This window comes from Durio zibethinus, chromosome 1, assembly GCF_047325235.1.
Source record: "Durio zibethinus cultivar Kanyao isolate XHJ-2024 chromosome 1, ASM4732523v1, whole genome shotgun sequence".
Lineage (NCBI taxonomy): Eukaryota > Viridiplantae > Streptophyta > Magnoliopsida > Malvales > Malvaceae > Durio > Durio zibethinus.
Window position 1 is genome coordinate 12590236 of NC_143162.1, and position 13016 is coordinate 12603251.

General features: G+C 30.8%; 1 protein-coding gene and 1 pseudogene across 1 annotated transcript; both read right to left on the reverse strand.

Annotated features, from left to right (window-relative positions):
- Nucleotides 1-899: 899 nt before the first annotated feature.
- Nucleotides 900-1781, reverse strand: LOC149520358 (uncharacterized). Its single transcript, XM_089743915.1, has 2 exons — nt 1299-1781; nt 900-1209 (listed from the first exon to the last, which is right to left on the reverse strand). The coding sequence occupies exons 1-2, from the start codon at nt 1577-1579 to the stop codon at nt 900-902; spliced, it is 591 nt and encodes a 196-aa protein (XP_089600041.1). The 5' UTR covers nt 1580-1781.
- A 690-nt stretch (nt 1782-2471) lies between these two features.
- Nucleotides 2472-3715, reverse strand: LOC149520359 (uncharacterized; annotated as a pseudogene).
- Nucleotides 3716-13016: the final 9301 nt, after the last annotated feature.

Consider the following 13016-nt stretch of genomic DNA (forward strand, 5'->3'; position numbering starts at 1 on the left):
TGAGCGTAGGTACTGGAGATATTTTCATCCAAGTTTTGTTCAGCAAAAGGATAACATTCAGTTTCATGTTCAACATCATCTCTGGTATCTAACCTCATATCAAATAAGTCTCTAGGTGTGTTTCGAAAAACAACAAACCAACCCAATTCTTTGGGATCTTCAGAGTAAAATACTTGTTTGACTTGAGATGAAAAAATGTAAGATTCATCGATGAGTTGTTATCTAGTGTGAATTAATGGAAAAAAATTCACAAGTGTAAACCCATACTGATCTTTCTTAATACCTCATGCACTATTCACATCAGCCTAGTCACACCGAAATAAGACAACTTTCCACTTGCCATAATAATCTAACTTAATGATGTCATTAATCATGCCATAATAGTCAACATTTTCCTCTAAATGATTTGTGTCCCTAGCACTAGCATAGCTAGTAGTTGATGAAGTCACAACAACTCCTGAATTTTGTGTAGTTCTAAATCTCTCACGGGATTTAGTATGAAATCTAAATCCATTGATGATGAAACCTTTGTATCATTTCACAATCCAGTTCAAATTGTGTGAAAGACATTTCACCTCTTTACTAACAAGTCTTCCACTCCAAACCTATAAAAGTGGAATAAATATATATATGTTATTAATGTTATTTATACCATAAGCATTCTATGTAGATTTCTCATAATGGGAAGTATGGCATTACTTACAGTTGCTCTATACCATTCATGAAAGTTTTCAGCAAACAACTTATCAAGCTTTCAAGGGTTTGATCATCGATAATGTGCAGGATCTCTTAAATTATTTATATATTCACTATAAAGCATCATGACAAACTATTAACAAAAGAAAATAAAAGATAATAAATTATGCTTAATGTAATGAATAATTTTCATGCTAAAAAACTTACGTGCGAAACGGTTCAATTGAGTCATGATGAAAAAAAACATATCGATGTGCTTGTGCCCAAGATTTATCATCTAACTCCACCAATTCAACTTTGCCTATTGGTTGTCCAAAACTTTGAAAAAGATAATTGTAGGTAGAGTTTGTATGCTGCATATCAACATTTCTCGATGGTCTATTAAATCTCGTTTCAACATCTTTCAAATAATGAGAACAAAATGTCATACATTCTTCTGCTAAATATCCTTCAGCAATAGAACCTTCCGGATAGCATTTGTTGTGACAATAAGAATTTAACCTCCCCAAAAACCTATAGCATAAAACATTAGTCATATGTTATTTTAAGTAAAGTGACTTGATCATCAATAAAAACGTAATCAATCTATTAACAAATAATACTTTTCAATAGGATACATCCATTGATAATAAATCGGCCCACTGACTTTCGCTTCATATGGAAGGTGGGTAACCAAATGCATCATAATAGTGAAGAAGTTTTGAGGGAAAATCTTCTCTAAATGGCATAAAGTAATCATGGCTCGATCTTGAAGTTTGTCAAGCTCTTCCATATTCACACATTTCTGACATAGAGATTTAAATATGTTACTCAATTCAATTACCACAGAAGTGACTTGGTTTGACATTGATGAACATAAAGCAATCAAAAGTAACTCTTGCATCAAAATGTGATAATCATGTGACTTCAATGAAGAAAGCTTTCACTTTTTCATATTCACACATTTCGATATATTTGACGCATAGCCATCTGAAACTTTGACATTTTTTAAAACCATGCAAAACATATCTTTTTCAGCTTTAGAAATCTCAAAATAAGCAGCAGGCAATCGAAAGTTGCCATTAGGAAGCAACTTTGGATAAAGGTCTGAGCGAATCCCCATATCAACTAGGTCAAGATAACTCTTTAAGTCATCCTTGGATCTTTTATTCACATTGAGAATTATCTTGATAAAATTTTTGCAAACATTCTTCTCTGTGTGCATCAAATCAATATTATGGTGTAATAAATTATATTCCCAATAAGGCAACTCCAAAAAGATTATTCTTTTTTTCCATAACTCAGACTCATTGGGGTCATCTGCTTCATCATCTTTTTCATCACTTTGAACATCAAGATCACTAACTTGGGTATGAGTATCACTAACTTGTGTAATACGAGGCCATACACCTTCAAAGATGTCCCTTACTCTTTTCTTTAATGGAGTCATTTTTTCATAAGAGAAATTGATATCTTTTAACTTGGACAAGATATTAGACTCACTAATGGGTAAAAACGATCTCCTTAACTCTTTAGTTTCATCAAAGAGATATTTTTGGAATCTAAATCAATGATTATCATCTAACCATTGACGATGTCTTATATAATAGAACTTCCTACCATTAGGTAACCACGTCGAACATGTTTGTGCAGCATAATATGGACAAGCATAATGACCTTTTGTACTCCAACCAGATAAATTTACATAAGTAAGAAAATCATTGATAGTTTATAATAAAACAACACGTATATTGAAGTTCTCTTCTTTTAATACAACATAAGTCTCAACTCTTTCTCATAATTGCTTTAACTCTTTAATAAGAAGTTGTAAGTAGATGTCTATATATTACCCAAACTTTTTTCCCTAAAAATTATCATAGACAATATAAATGATTATTACTTCATAGCTATCCATGGTGGTAAATTGTAAGGAATCAATACAATTGGCCAAGTACTATAAAAAGAACTCATCATTTTGAACAGGTTGAATCCATCAGATGTTAGTCCAAGCATAACATTTCAAGGATCAGATGCAAAGTCTAGAAACCTAGAATGAAATGATTTCCATGCCAAAGAATCTGTAAGATGTCTCAATGATCCATCATTCATCCGTTTCTTATGATGCCATCTCATTGAATTTACAGTTTTGAAAGACATGAAGAGTCCTTGAAATCTTGGTATTAATAGAAAATAGCGTAAAACCTTAATAGGCTTCTCTTTGACACATACCTCATCACCATCCTCATTCAACCTTTCATCAGGGTTTTTATCCACCTAACGAGAAATACCACACAAATGACAAGATTCTTGATTTTTTCTATCCCTCCAATACAACATGCAATCATTGGGACAACTATGAATTTTTTCATATCCGAGACCTAAATCCTTAATCATCTTCTTTGATTCCTTACAAGATTCAGGGATTTTTGTAAAGGGAAACATTTCTTTCATAAACTCTAATAATAAAGTAAGAGAGTTTCCCATCCATCCACATAAGCATTTCAAGTGATGAACATAGAAAAATAACCTTGAATGCTTCGATCCCTTAAAAAGTTTTTCATTCATATCCTCAAGTAACCTATAAAACTTTGATGCTTCTCCTCTAGGTTGTTGGTCACGTACACCTATCCCAGGTTCACCAAATTCATGCATTTCAACATTGGACTAATTAAATCCTTCATTTTGGGGAGAAGGATTACGAAAATATTAGTTATGAATGTTAAAAGCACCTCGCAACATGCCTTCAATGTCATCTGCTATAAAAAGATTATGTTGGTGTTGACGAGCCCTTAAAGTTGAAGGAACTCTAGTGGAAGACCTTAACGGTATAGACTCTCCATAAAAATACCAATTAACATATCCCAAAAGAAATCCAATACAAATTAAATGTTCAAAAACAGCTTGACACATTTGCCACTCGATATTAGCACACTTCACACATCGACATAATATCATATTATCTTCACTTGTATTCTCAAATGCAAAATTAAGAAAACTTTTCACTTCATCTCTGTACTTTTTACTTAATCTTGACTTTTGCATCCAACTCTTACCCATTTAGTACTTGCTACATTATCAGACCAAATGTGTATAAATAATTTATATGAAAACAAACATGTACAATACTTAAGTTTACAATATTTTAAACAAAAGATAATAACAAGACCAATACTTGCACAAAACAAGAACTCCTTGTTGTGAAGTACTTTATTAACTACCAGATATTATGAATGTTAAAACTCTACTGCTAACGTAGATAGTACTCAAGAGTATTTGTAGTTAGGGTTGAAATAAGGTGAAATAAGGTGGGTTTTGGAGAAAATTGTTTACACCAAAAAGAAAATCACGAATTACAAAAGCTGAAGAAATAGTCGAATGAAGTAAAAGCTAATGTAAATAAATAATGAATAGTCAAAATAGGGTTATAAAAGACAATGCTCGAATACTAAAAGTTGAAGGAAAAGGAAAGTAAATTGTACTTGGTCTAAAAAGAGAAATAGTATAATAATGAAGATAAAGCTTGAAGTTGGTGATTAGATGCGCTAAGTTTGGGAAGATTTTTATTGGACTAGATTATGAAAGGCGTTTACTAAGAAAAATACCTACAATAATTCCATCCTAAATATTTTTTGAATAAAGTTTATTATATTATATTATTATTTTATGTTATTATTATATTATAGTCTGTATGTTATTATTATTATTGTTATTATTATTATTATTATTATTATTATTATTATTATATTACTATATTATTATTATTGTTGTTGTTTTTTTCCTTTTCTCCTCGATTTACGATTGAATAAGGAAACAAAATCTGAAATTCAATCCACATAGTCAATGGTTTTAATTCATAATCAGAGGACTTTCAGATTCAATCTGGCCTAAAATCGTGCTTGGGCAGAATTCAATCCCAAAATTCAAGCCTAAATTAGCTTTGTCCAATCCTAAAAATCTTTGTTAAGGATGCCTATAATTGGATACAAGACAATTGAACAAGACACGGTTGATTTTTGGAGCATGGGGAGAAATTAGTGAAAAATCTAGTTGTGCAACTCTGAAAAAAGGTTTTGTGCAATAAGGTTTTTGGGGTTTTGATTTTAAATTTTCTAGGAATTCTAGATTTGGTTTTGCAGTTCTAGGGTTAAACAAAAATTCTGGGAGTTTTCTGAAAAGATCTTGAAAAATTGTGAAAAATCTATGAATTTTTTAGCTTTTTTGGAAAAACTAAGTTTTTGGGATGAACTTTGAATTTTTCAGTTCAATTTTTCAACGAAGTTTGAATTTTTTAGTGGTATTTTAGTGACTTTTTCAAAAACTGGTGAAGATAGAGAGCTTCTGACAAAAAAAAATGGAAGGTTGGCTTTTATAGCAACCCAAAATAATAGCATTTTGAGGGTCCTAGATCCACACGAGACCCATTGACCCATGTGCCGACCCGTGCTCTAATCTGACCCGATCACAAGTTTTTCTTTTACTATTTTTTTTTATTTTTTATTTTTATTTTTTATTTATTTTATAGTTTGAATTTTTTATTTATTATTTTAATTTTAGTTTTTTATTTTACTAATTTTTATTATCTTTTTTTTTACTAAGTAATTATTATTTGTTAAATATTTTATAAAATTCTGTTTTTATTTAAAAAATAAAATAAATAAATAAATAAAATCTTTTCAAATAAATTTATGAAATCTACCAAACTATTGATGAATTTTCATGGATTTAATTTTTAATGAAATCCACCAAATTATTGGGAAATTCCATAAATGAGTTTCAAAAAAATAAAAATAATTTTTATCCTCCAAACTATTAGAGGATTGCTTCATAAATTAAGTTTTACCAAACTATTTGAAGATTCAATGAACTTTGTCGAAAGAATAAATTTTATAAATATTTTCAAATAAAATCCCCCCAAACTATTGAAATATCTACCTCAAAATAAATCTTACCAAACTATTGAAGGACTTTACTAATTTTTTTGAATAAAATATATTAGTAAGTCCGACAATAGAGCCTCTTTAGAGTGGGACATTAGTCTCCATGAATGTTTCAAAGATGAAAAAATTATCTTAAATTACTACCAAACTATTGGGGTAATTTTATGATTACTTTTCAATATTAAATATTCTAGTAAATTACAAATACATTTAAGGCTTAGATAATTTGGAATCAAACTAGTACCATCCATTGGATGGGCGCTGTAAGGGTGTTATAACCTTCCTCATGCGTAACCATACTCACAAACCTAAAATCTAGTTTCGTAGATCAAAATCTACTATTTAAATATACCAAAGTCAATCTTAGGACTCATCTTTAAAAGGGACAAATTTGATTAAATGGCTAATCACACCTAAACAAAAAGATCTATGGCCATTCTTCTAATCCATGTCAAGTAGTAGGTCTACAGATCTATATATTATGATAGTTTAGCAACTTCAATAAAGAATTGGAAAGCCAAGCCAATAAATGATTTCTTATTATCCAAGCCTTGCCTAATAAATTTGAGATTATTTTCTTTCTTTCCTATTTACTTCTTTTCATTGCTTATATCTATTTAGTTATCCATTTATTTATTGTATATATTTATCATTCATTTGCATGTACATAACATAAGCTCTCCACTTAAGCTTTATCTTTAAGAAAGAGTGAAGTACCTATGCCCTCATAAGATTTCATATCTTTGTATGGGCCTGTAAAATACTCCCACTTAAATTGAACCTTTCCACTTGTAACTAATAATGGGTGAAGATCAGGGCACCTTATTTGTTTGTGATTGACAATGATGTAAGAAACAATTTGGGAACCTTCTAGAAGTAATCCAAGTCACATATAGTTAACCCTAAAAGCCCAACCATAGGTAAAACCATGCCTTCCCTTGTGTTACAAAATCCTAAATAAGATACATGATTGAATGTTTGTTTCACTTGTAAGATTATGTATTGTTTTGTTTTTTTGTATATATTTGTATACTAACCCTGTATGTTGGTCTTTGTATATTATTTTACTAACTCTTTTCTTTTATTATGCATTCATATCATTAGATTTATCATTAGGAATATTTGCCATGAAATAATTTTTAACAAGGAAAATCTCAGTTCCATCCATAGAAGCCTAGCAAAGTCCTTTACTGGCCTAAAAAAGGAGTCTGAAAAGTTGAAGCTTGTAAACAAAAAGCTAAAAAAACAAGTTCTAACACTGGAATAAGAAAAGGATGGATGGAAGAGTTTGTGTATTGATCTTAATACAACACGATCATCCACTAATCAAGAATTGGCCTAACTTTTGCAAGAAAACAAACAGTTGCAAGCAAAACTACAAGAAAGGGATGCAATGTTCCTTGAAGAACAAAGGCACATCCAGATGCTAAATAGAGTAGTGGTGGGAATCAAAGTGCAAATAAGGGCTGTGACTGAAGAATGCGAGCAAATTAAAGAAGCATATGTGAAGAAACATAACCAGTTAAAGCCTATACTTGATCGAATTATTATGGTTGTTTACAAAGCTAAGGACATGGCATAAATGATTAAAAAATGGAAGGCAAGGGTGCCATCAGTGGGAACATATGATCAAAATTTGATAAATTTTCTTAATGATGTGCAAAGCTAGTACCAACAAGTTATGGGTTTTTTTTCCTAGTAATTCTAAACTTTTCATGGATGTAATGTTGGATTTGGTTAAAAGTGACTTTCAATTCAATAAAGTTTTTTTTTATAATAATTGTTATGTGGTAAATTCTCCTTATTGCATTCATGCCTTTTGTTTTTACATTCATTCTCATGCATAATTTGAGGGTTCCATAAACATTATTTTAAATTTGTGCATTATAGGAAATCAAGGTTTGCGGATAGCTCAACACCAGTATTACTCTCGGACTAGAGCTAAGAAGATGGAGCAAGACAATGTGACATTTTAAAAGGTTGAAAAAAGCTCAGGAGGTAATTGAGAGAAAACTAAGCAAGATCCTTAAACCTCTAGAGAAAATAAACAAAGGAAAAGAGGTGGAAAAGGATACCTCACATGAATATACTAAGTCAATATACCTTCAAACTTTTGGTCCACACCAAACCCAAACCACTCTAAGCTTTCAGCCAAAATAGACCACGTTCCCAAATTACAATCAAGGGAATGTTCAGAGTTATACTAAACTTATCTTCATTGAAAAGGTAGTTAAGCCCATTCAAATCTTCAAGCTAGACAGATAAAAGAAAAAGTGAAGTTACAAATGACTGTAACCTCAGAAGACTTCAAGAATGATCAAACAATGAGCATGATTGAAGAGAGATTATGGGTTGTACAAAGAATAGATTTTTATGAATGCCATTAACCTTTGTTCGATTTTAGATGTTATGATTCTTCCAAAATTTAAAGTGCCAGAATTTGAAAAGTACAACGATACTAAGTGTCCCATTACACATATCACAATGTGTTATCATAAAATGGCATCATATGTTAGCAATGAGAAACTACTCATGCATGTATTCTAAGATAGCTTAACCAGATCTGCTGCAAGGTGGTATGTTTAGTTGAATAGGATTCACATATGATCGTGAAAGAACTTGACTAGATCCTTCATCAACTAATATTGTCACATCATAGCTTGGCTCCTGATTGCCTTTCATTGTAAGGAATGAAGAAAAAATCATCGGAGTCTTTCAAGGATATGCTCAAAGGTGGTGGGATATCGCTGCTCAAGTACAGTCACCACTAACAGATAAAGAAACAACAATGTTGTTTATAAGCACTTTAAAGTGTTATACAATAAGAAGATGATAGGAAATATGATTAAAAATTTTACTGACATAGTGATTTCATACGAGATCATTAAAAATGCAATAAAAGGTGATAAACTAGAAGAGGGAAAATCCTTTGCTGCTAGAAAAAAGCTCAAGAAAAAGGAAAGTAAAACTCAAGCTATGAGTTTCAGCAAGTAGCAATTTAGAAACTACCCTCAATTGGTCTATCCCACATATCATCCTATTGTAAGTCATGCTTCTGCTTCATGACATTCTTATCCATCCATAACTAGGCCCTCTATTCATCCAGCTACCCCAATAAGTGGTATGTAAGAATCTCAAAATTGGGAAAAGCCTACATTTAATCCTATTCCCATGAGCTACATAGAACTATACCAAGAGCTTTACAAAAATCATTTGATTGCTCTTATTCCTACAAAACAACTTGAACTTCCTTATCCTAAATGGTATGATTCCACTACTTACTATGACTATCATTATGGGGTAGCTGGCCATTCTATCAAAAATTGTAACCTTTTAAAATATAAAGTGCAAAGTCTGATTAAAGAAAGGTTTATAAGCTTCGACACTAATGGAAACACGACATCTAATGTCAGTGGTAACCCATTGCCTAATCACCTAGGGGCATGATTTTATGGAAGATTGATTGGAATTGATTATCATTTTAGGACTTCTGAAGGATATGGATTTCTTTTATAGACCTAGATTTTATCTTATTTTTCATCATTTTAATAAAAGTGACAGATTTGATGAATTTTGATTCCTCTTTACCTTCTCATACCTTTTTTTCTTATACCCATTTTTTGATGATTAATATTCAGACAATTATGATGATAACTCAGGATTCGATTTTGAAAACATCATCATGATGATTTGATTGATAAATGAAGATTGTTGATTCATTAAGACTACTAAATAAAAAAAAAGATAAATTTGATGAAGAATCTCAAAAGGGATGCAACATATGATCTTCATAACTATTCACTCACAAGTCTGCTCTTAGTCAATAAATGTTTTTTATTAGAAGTATTCATGTTTGAGATAAGAAATGGCCATCTTTCTTCTATCTTTCAAAAAAAACGTAAAATTATCCTTTGCTACCTCGTTTGAACCTTTTGAAATTTTTTTTGAGGAACCTTAACCAAGGATCACCCCTATACTAAAGGTAAAGTTTAAGAAGCTAGTTTATTTCAAGGGCAAAGCCCTTTTGTGCTAAAGTTTTTCTTAAAAAAAAAAGAGAAAAATGAAGGAGAAATTGATGGGGCAAAATGCCAACGTGCCCCATATAGAAAAAATGATTCTTGGTTTGATAAACTTACAAATACAATTTGGACTTATTTTATCTATTTCCTTTATAACCCTTCACCATAGCCTACATTATGTCTCTTGAAAGTCCATTTTAATCGTGTTAGCTTTATCCTTATTTTTCATTCATAAAATTCAAATTTATCAACCATAGGAGCTTTGAGGACTTCTTCACCATCTTGGAACCAAAATTGGGCCATAGGATCTTTACTCAAGTTGGTTAAACCTATAAAAAGAGACCAAAGCTCTTATACCAAATGTTAGCTTTATAGGTGAGATAGTGATCCAAGATGGGGGTGAATTAGATTTCTTCAAATGTTTTCCAAATAAATGATTTTAATATAATTGAATGAAAATTAAAACCAATATCAAAATATGATGCAAACAATAATGAATTGATGAACTATAAGCAAATATGAACTATAATCAAAATAAAGAGATAAGGATAAAGAAATCAAACATAATAATTTATAGAGGTTTGGCCCTTCTCCACAAGGTACCTACGTCCTCTCTCTTGGTTGTCTATACCAAGGATTCAATCCACTATACTTGAATTAAAATTACAACTCTAACTTTTTCTCACTAAGGCTTAAGATAGAAACCTTATACTCTCTACTTTCTAGGCAAAGTAATAACCTCTCAATTCCATAAATTCAAGAGGATACCTCACCTCTTGATTACAAAATCACTTAATAACAATGCAAACTTAAAACACCTCTCAAAGGCTAAGTGTTTACTTAATAAAGTACATGAAAATGTGATGAATAAGAAAAACAATATTTTGGATACAAGAAATACAAAGGATGTGGAACTTAAGCTTTAAAAACTCTTGATTCTAAAAGAAAATGAAAATATAATTTGTTAACACTTGCTCTCTTGCTTTATCAACCTTCTTGGTGTGTTGAAATAGCCAATTTATAGAGAAAATAAAGAGCTAGCCATTGGGGATCCTTGGGAGAAGAAAATAGCCATTAAAAGCATGAAAAAGTAGCTATTGGACACATCTCAGGCATGACCCGATTGATCCCTTCCATGAGGGGATCGATTGGTTCATGTTTTGAAGCTAATTTTATCTTTGAAAATGCTTACCTGATCGATCCCTTTATGTAAGGGATCGATTGGTTCAAGGAGGTGATCGATCTCCTATATAGGATGATCAATCCCTTCTTCATGCATGAGCACAAACCTGCATTATGTAAGAAAAATCAATCGATCCCTTCTTAAGGGGATCGATCCTATCCATGGCTGGTTGGTTATCTCTTATTTTACACTTTACTCACTAATTTGATCATATCTTAAGTTATACAAATCCAAAATCACAAACTATTTGAATATTTAGAAACTAGACTTAAAGGGATTTCTATCCATATAAAATTCATCACCTAATTCATTATGTACGATTTATAGTGAATTTTCAAAACTACCCCTTATGCAGTTTTTAAACAACTGTAGAGTGTCTAGTAAAAATTCAAAATCTTTTCTTAGAAAATTTGGATTTTGATTTTTTTTTTTTTATCCATTAGAAAGTAGACTCAAAGAGTTTTTCAACCATATAAAATTCAAATATTAAAACTTTGTGAATTAATATAGAAAAATAAAACAAGTTCAATATTGGAAAACTTTGTTCTTATAAAACAACTTTATTAAGTTAATCTATTTCTCAAAACCAATATCATCAAAATTGTATTAAGTCCAAAATGAATTAGTTCACTTTAAAAACAACAATTGGACTTTCATTTAAGCTCAAATAATTAATCTTTAAAGATAGTTTTGATTTGAGAAACATGAAAACATAAAGAAATGTTTGTTTAAACTTTAAAAATCATATTATTTATCTAGTACCAAAAATAATAAGACTTAAGAACATGTACTAAATAAATCTTTTTCAAAATCTTGATCAAGCTTATTTAGCTTAATATTTTATCATTTCAAAATAAGGATCAATTCGAGGCTAACAGATCGAATATAACTACTTGAGTTAGAGAATTATTAATTGAATTAAGGCAGATTTGTCATTAGATTGTGTGAGACTTCGAACAAAGTGTCACTAATGGATCAAAGAAAAAAAATGAGAAGAAAATATAAGAAAAATATGTCCAAACAAAAAAAAAAGAAAAAACTGAAAACCCAAAAGGGCAGTTTAAGTAAAGATGGAAACTTGAAAAAATAATTTCACGTGAAAGTCTTAGGAAAAAGGATGATTGGCTCAAAGACTGAGGATATTGATGGAATGTGTTTTTGAAAGAGGATTATAAGTTGGAGTTCACAATTGTCTAAATAATCATTATTTTATATTTTGATACCTCATTTGAATAGTCTAAATATTTTGCCTTTGTTCATTTTTGGTTTGTTACGGACCATATTTCTTTTCGTAAAAAGCCATCTTTCTTATCATTTGCCAAATGTACATCCTCTGAATGAATCAAGGAAATGTATCATGTTTGTCAATAATTCGAATGATGGCAAATAAATGAATGATAACATTTGTACTGAGTATTCCATTTTTTTAAAAGAAATCCAAGATGAGATTAGTAAAAGAAGCCTAAGAAAATGCTTTAAAAATGGGCAAATAAAGTGACATAGTGACCTAATGATGAATTCAGTGATATATTGGTTAACATGACCTATTAGTTATGACCAAATAAAGAGGATGACATGGATCAATTGATAAAATTTTCCATAAGATTATTAATATTGTGAAGCTTAGAAATAATGGTGGACTCTTAAGAACCTTATTAACTCGATTAGGATTTCATGACATTAACCTTAGATACATTGTATTTACATTGCATCTACATTTGTGTCCTAGATAGGACATGCATTTGCATCATTGTATTATCACTTATCACTCATTTTTTATCTCAGCTTAGTCCAGATCCTTTTCTTGATTTGTGGCTCAGTCTCGGTCACTTGATCTTAGCTCAGTCCAGATCATTGTCCTGACTTGTGCCTTAATCCCAGTTGTTCAAACTTGGCTCAATCCAGGTCATTTTCTTGACTTGTGACTTAATCTCGATCATTCAATCATGACTTAGTCTAGATCATTTTCCTTACTTGTGGTTCAATCCTAATCATTCCACCTTGGCTCAATCCAAATTATTTTTCTGACTTGTGGTTCCATCTCAGTTATTCAATCTTGGCTCAATACAAATCATTTTCTTACTTATAGCTCAATCCCAATCGTTTGATCTTGGCTCAATCCAGATCGTTTTCCTGACTTGTGGTTTCGTCTTGGTCACTCAATCTTGGCTCAGTCCAAATCATTTTTTTGATTTACGGTTC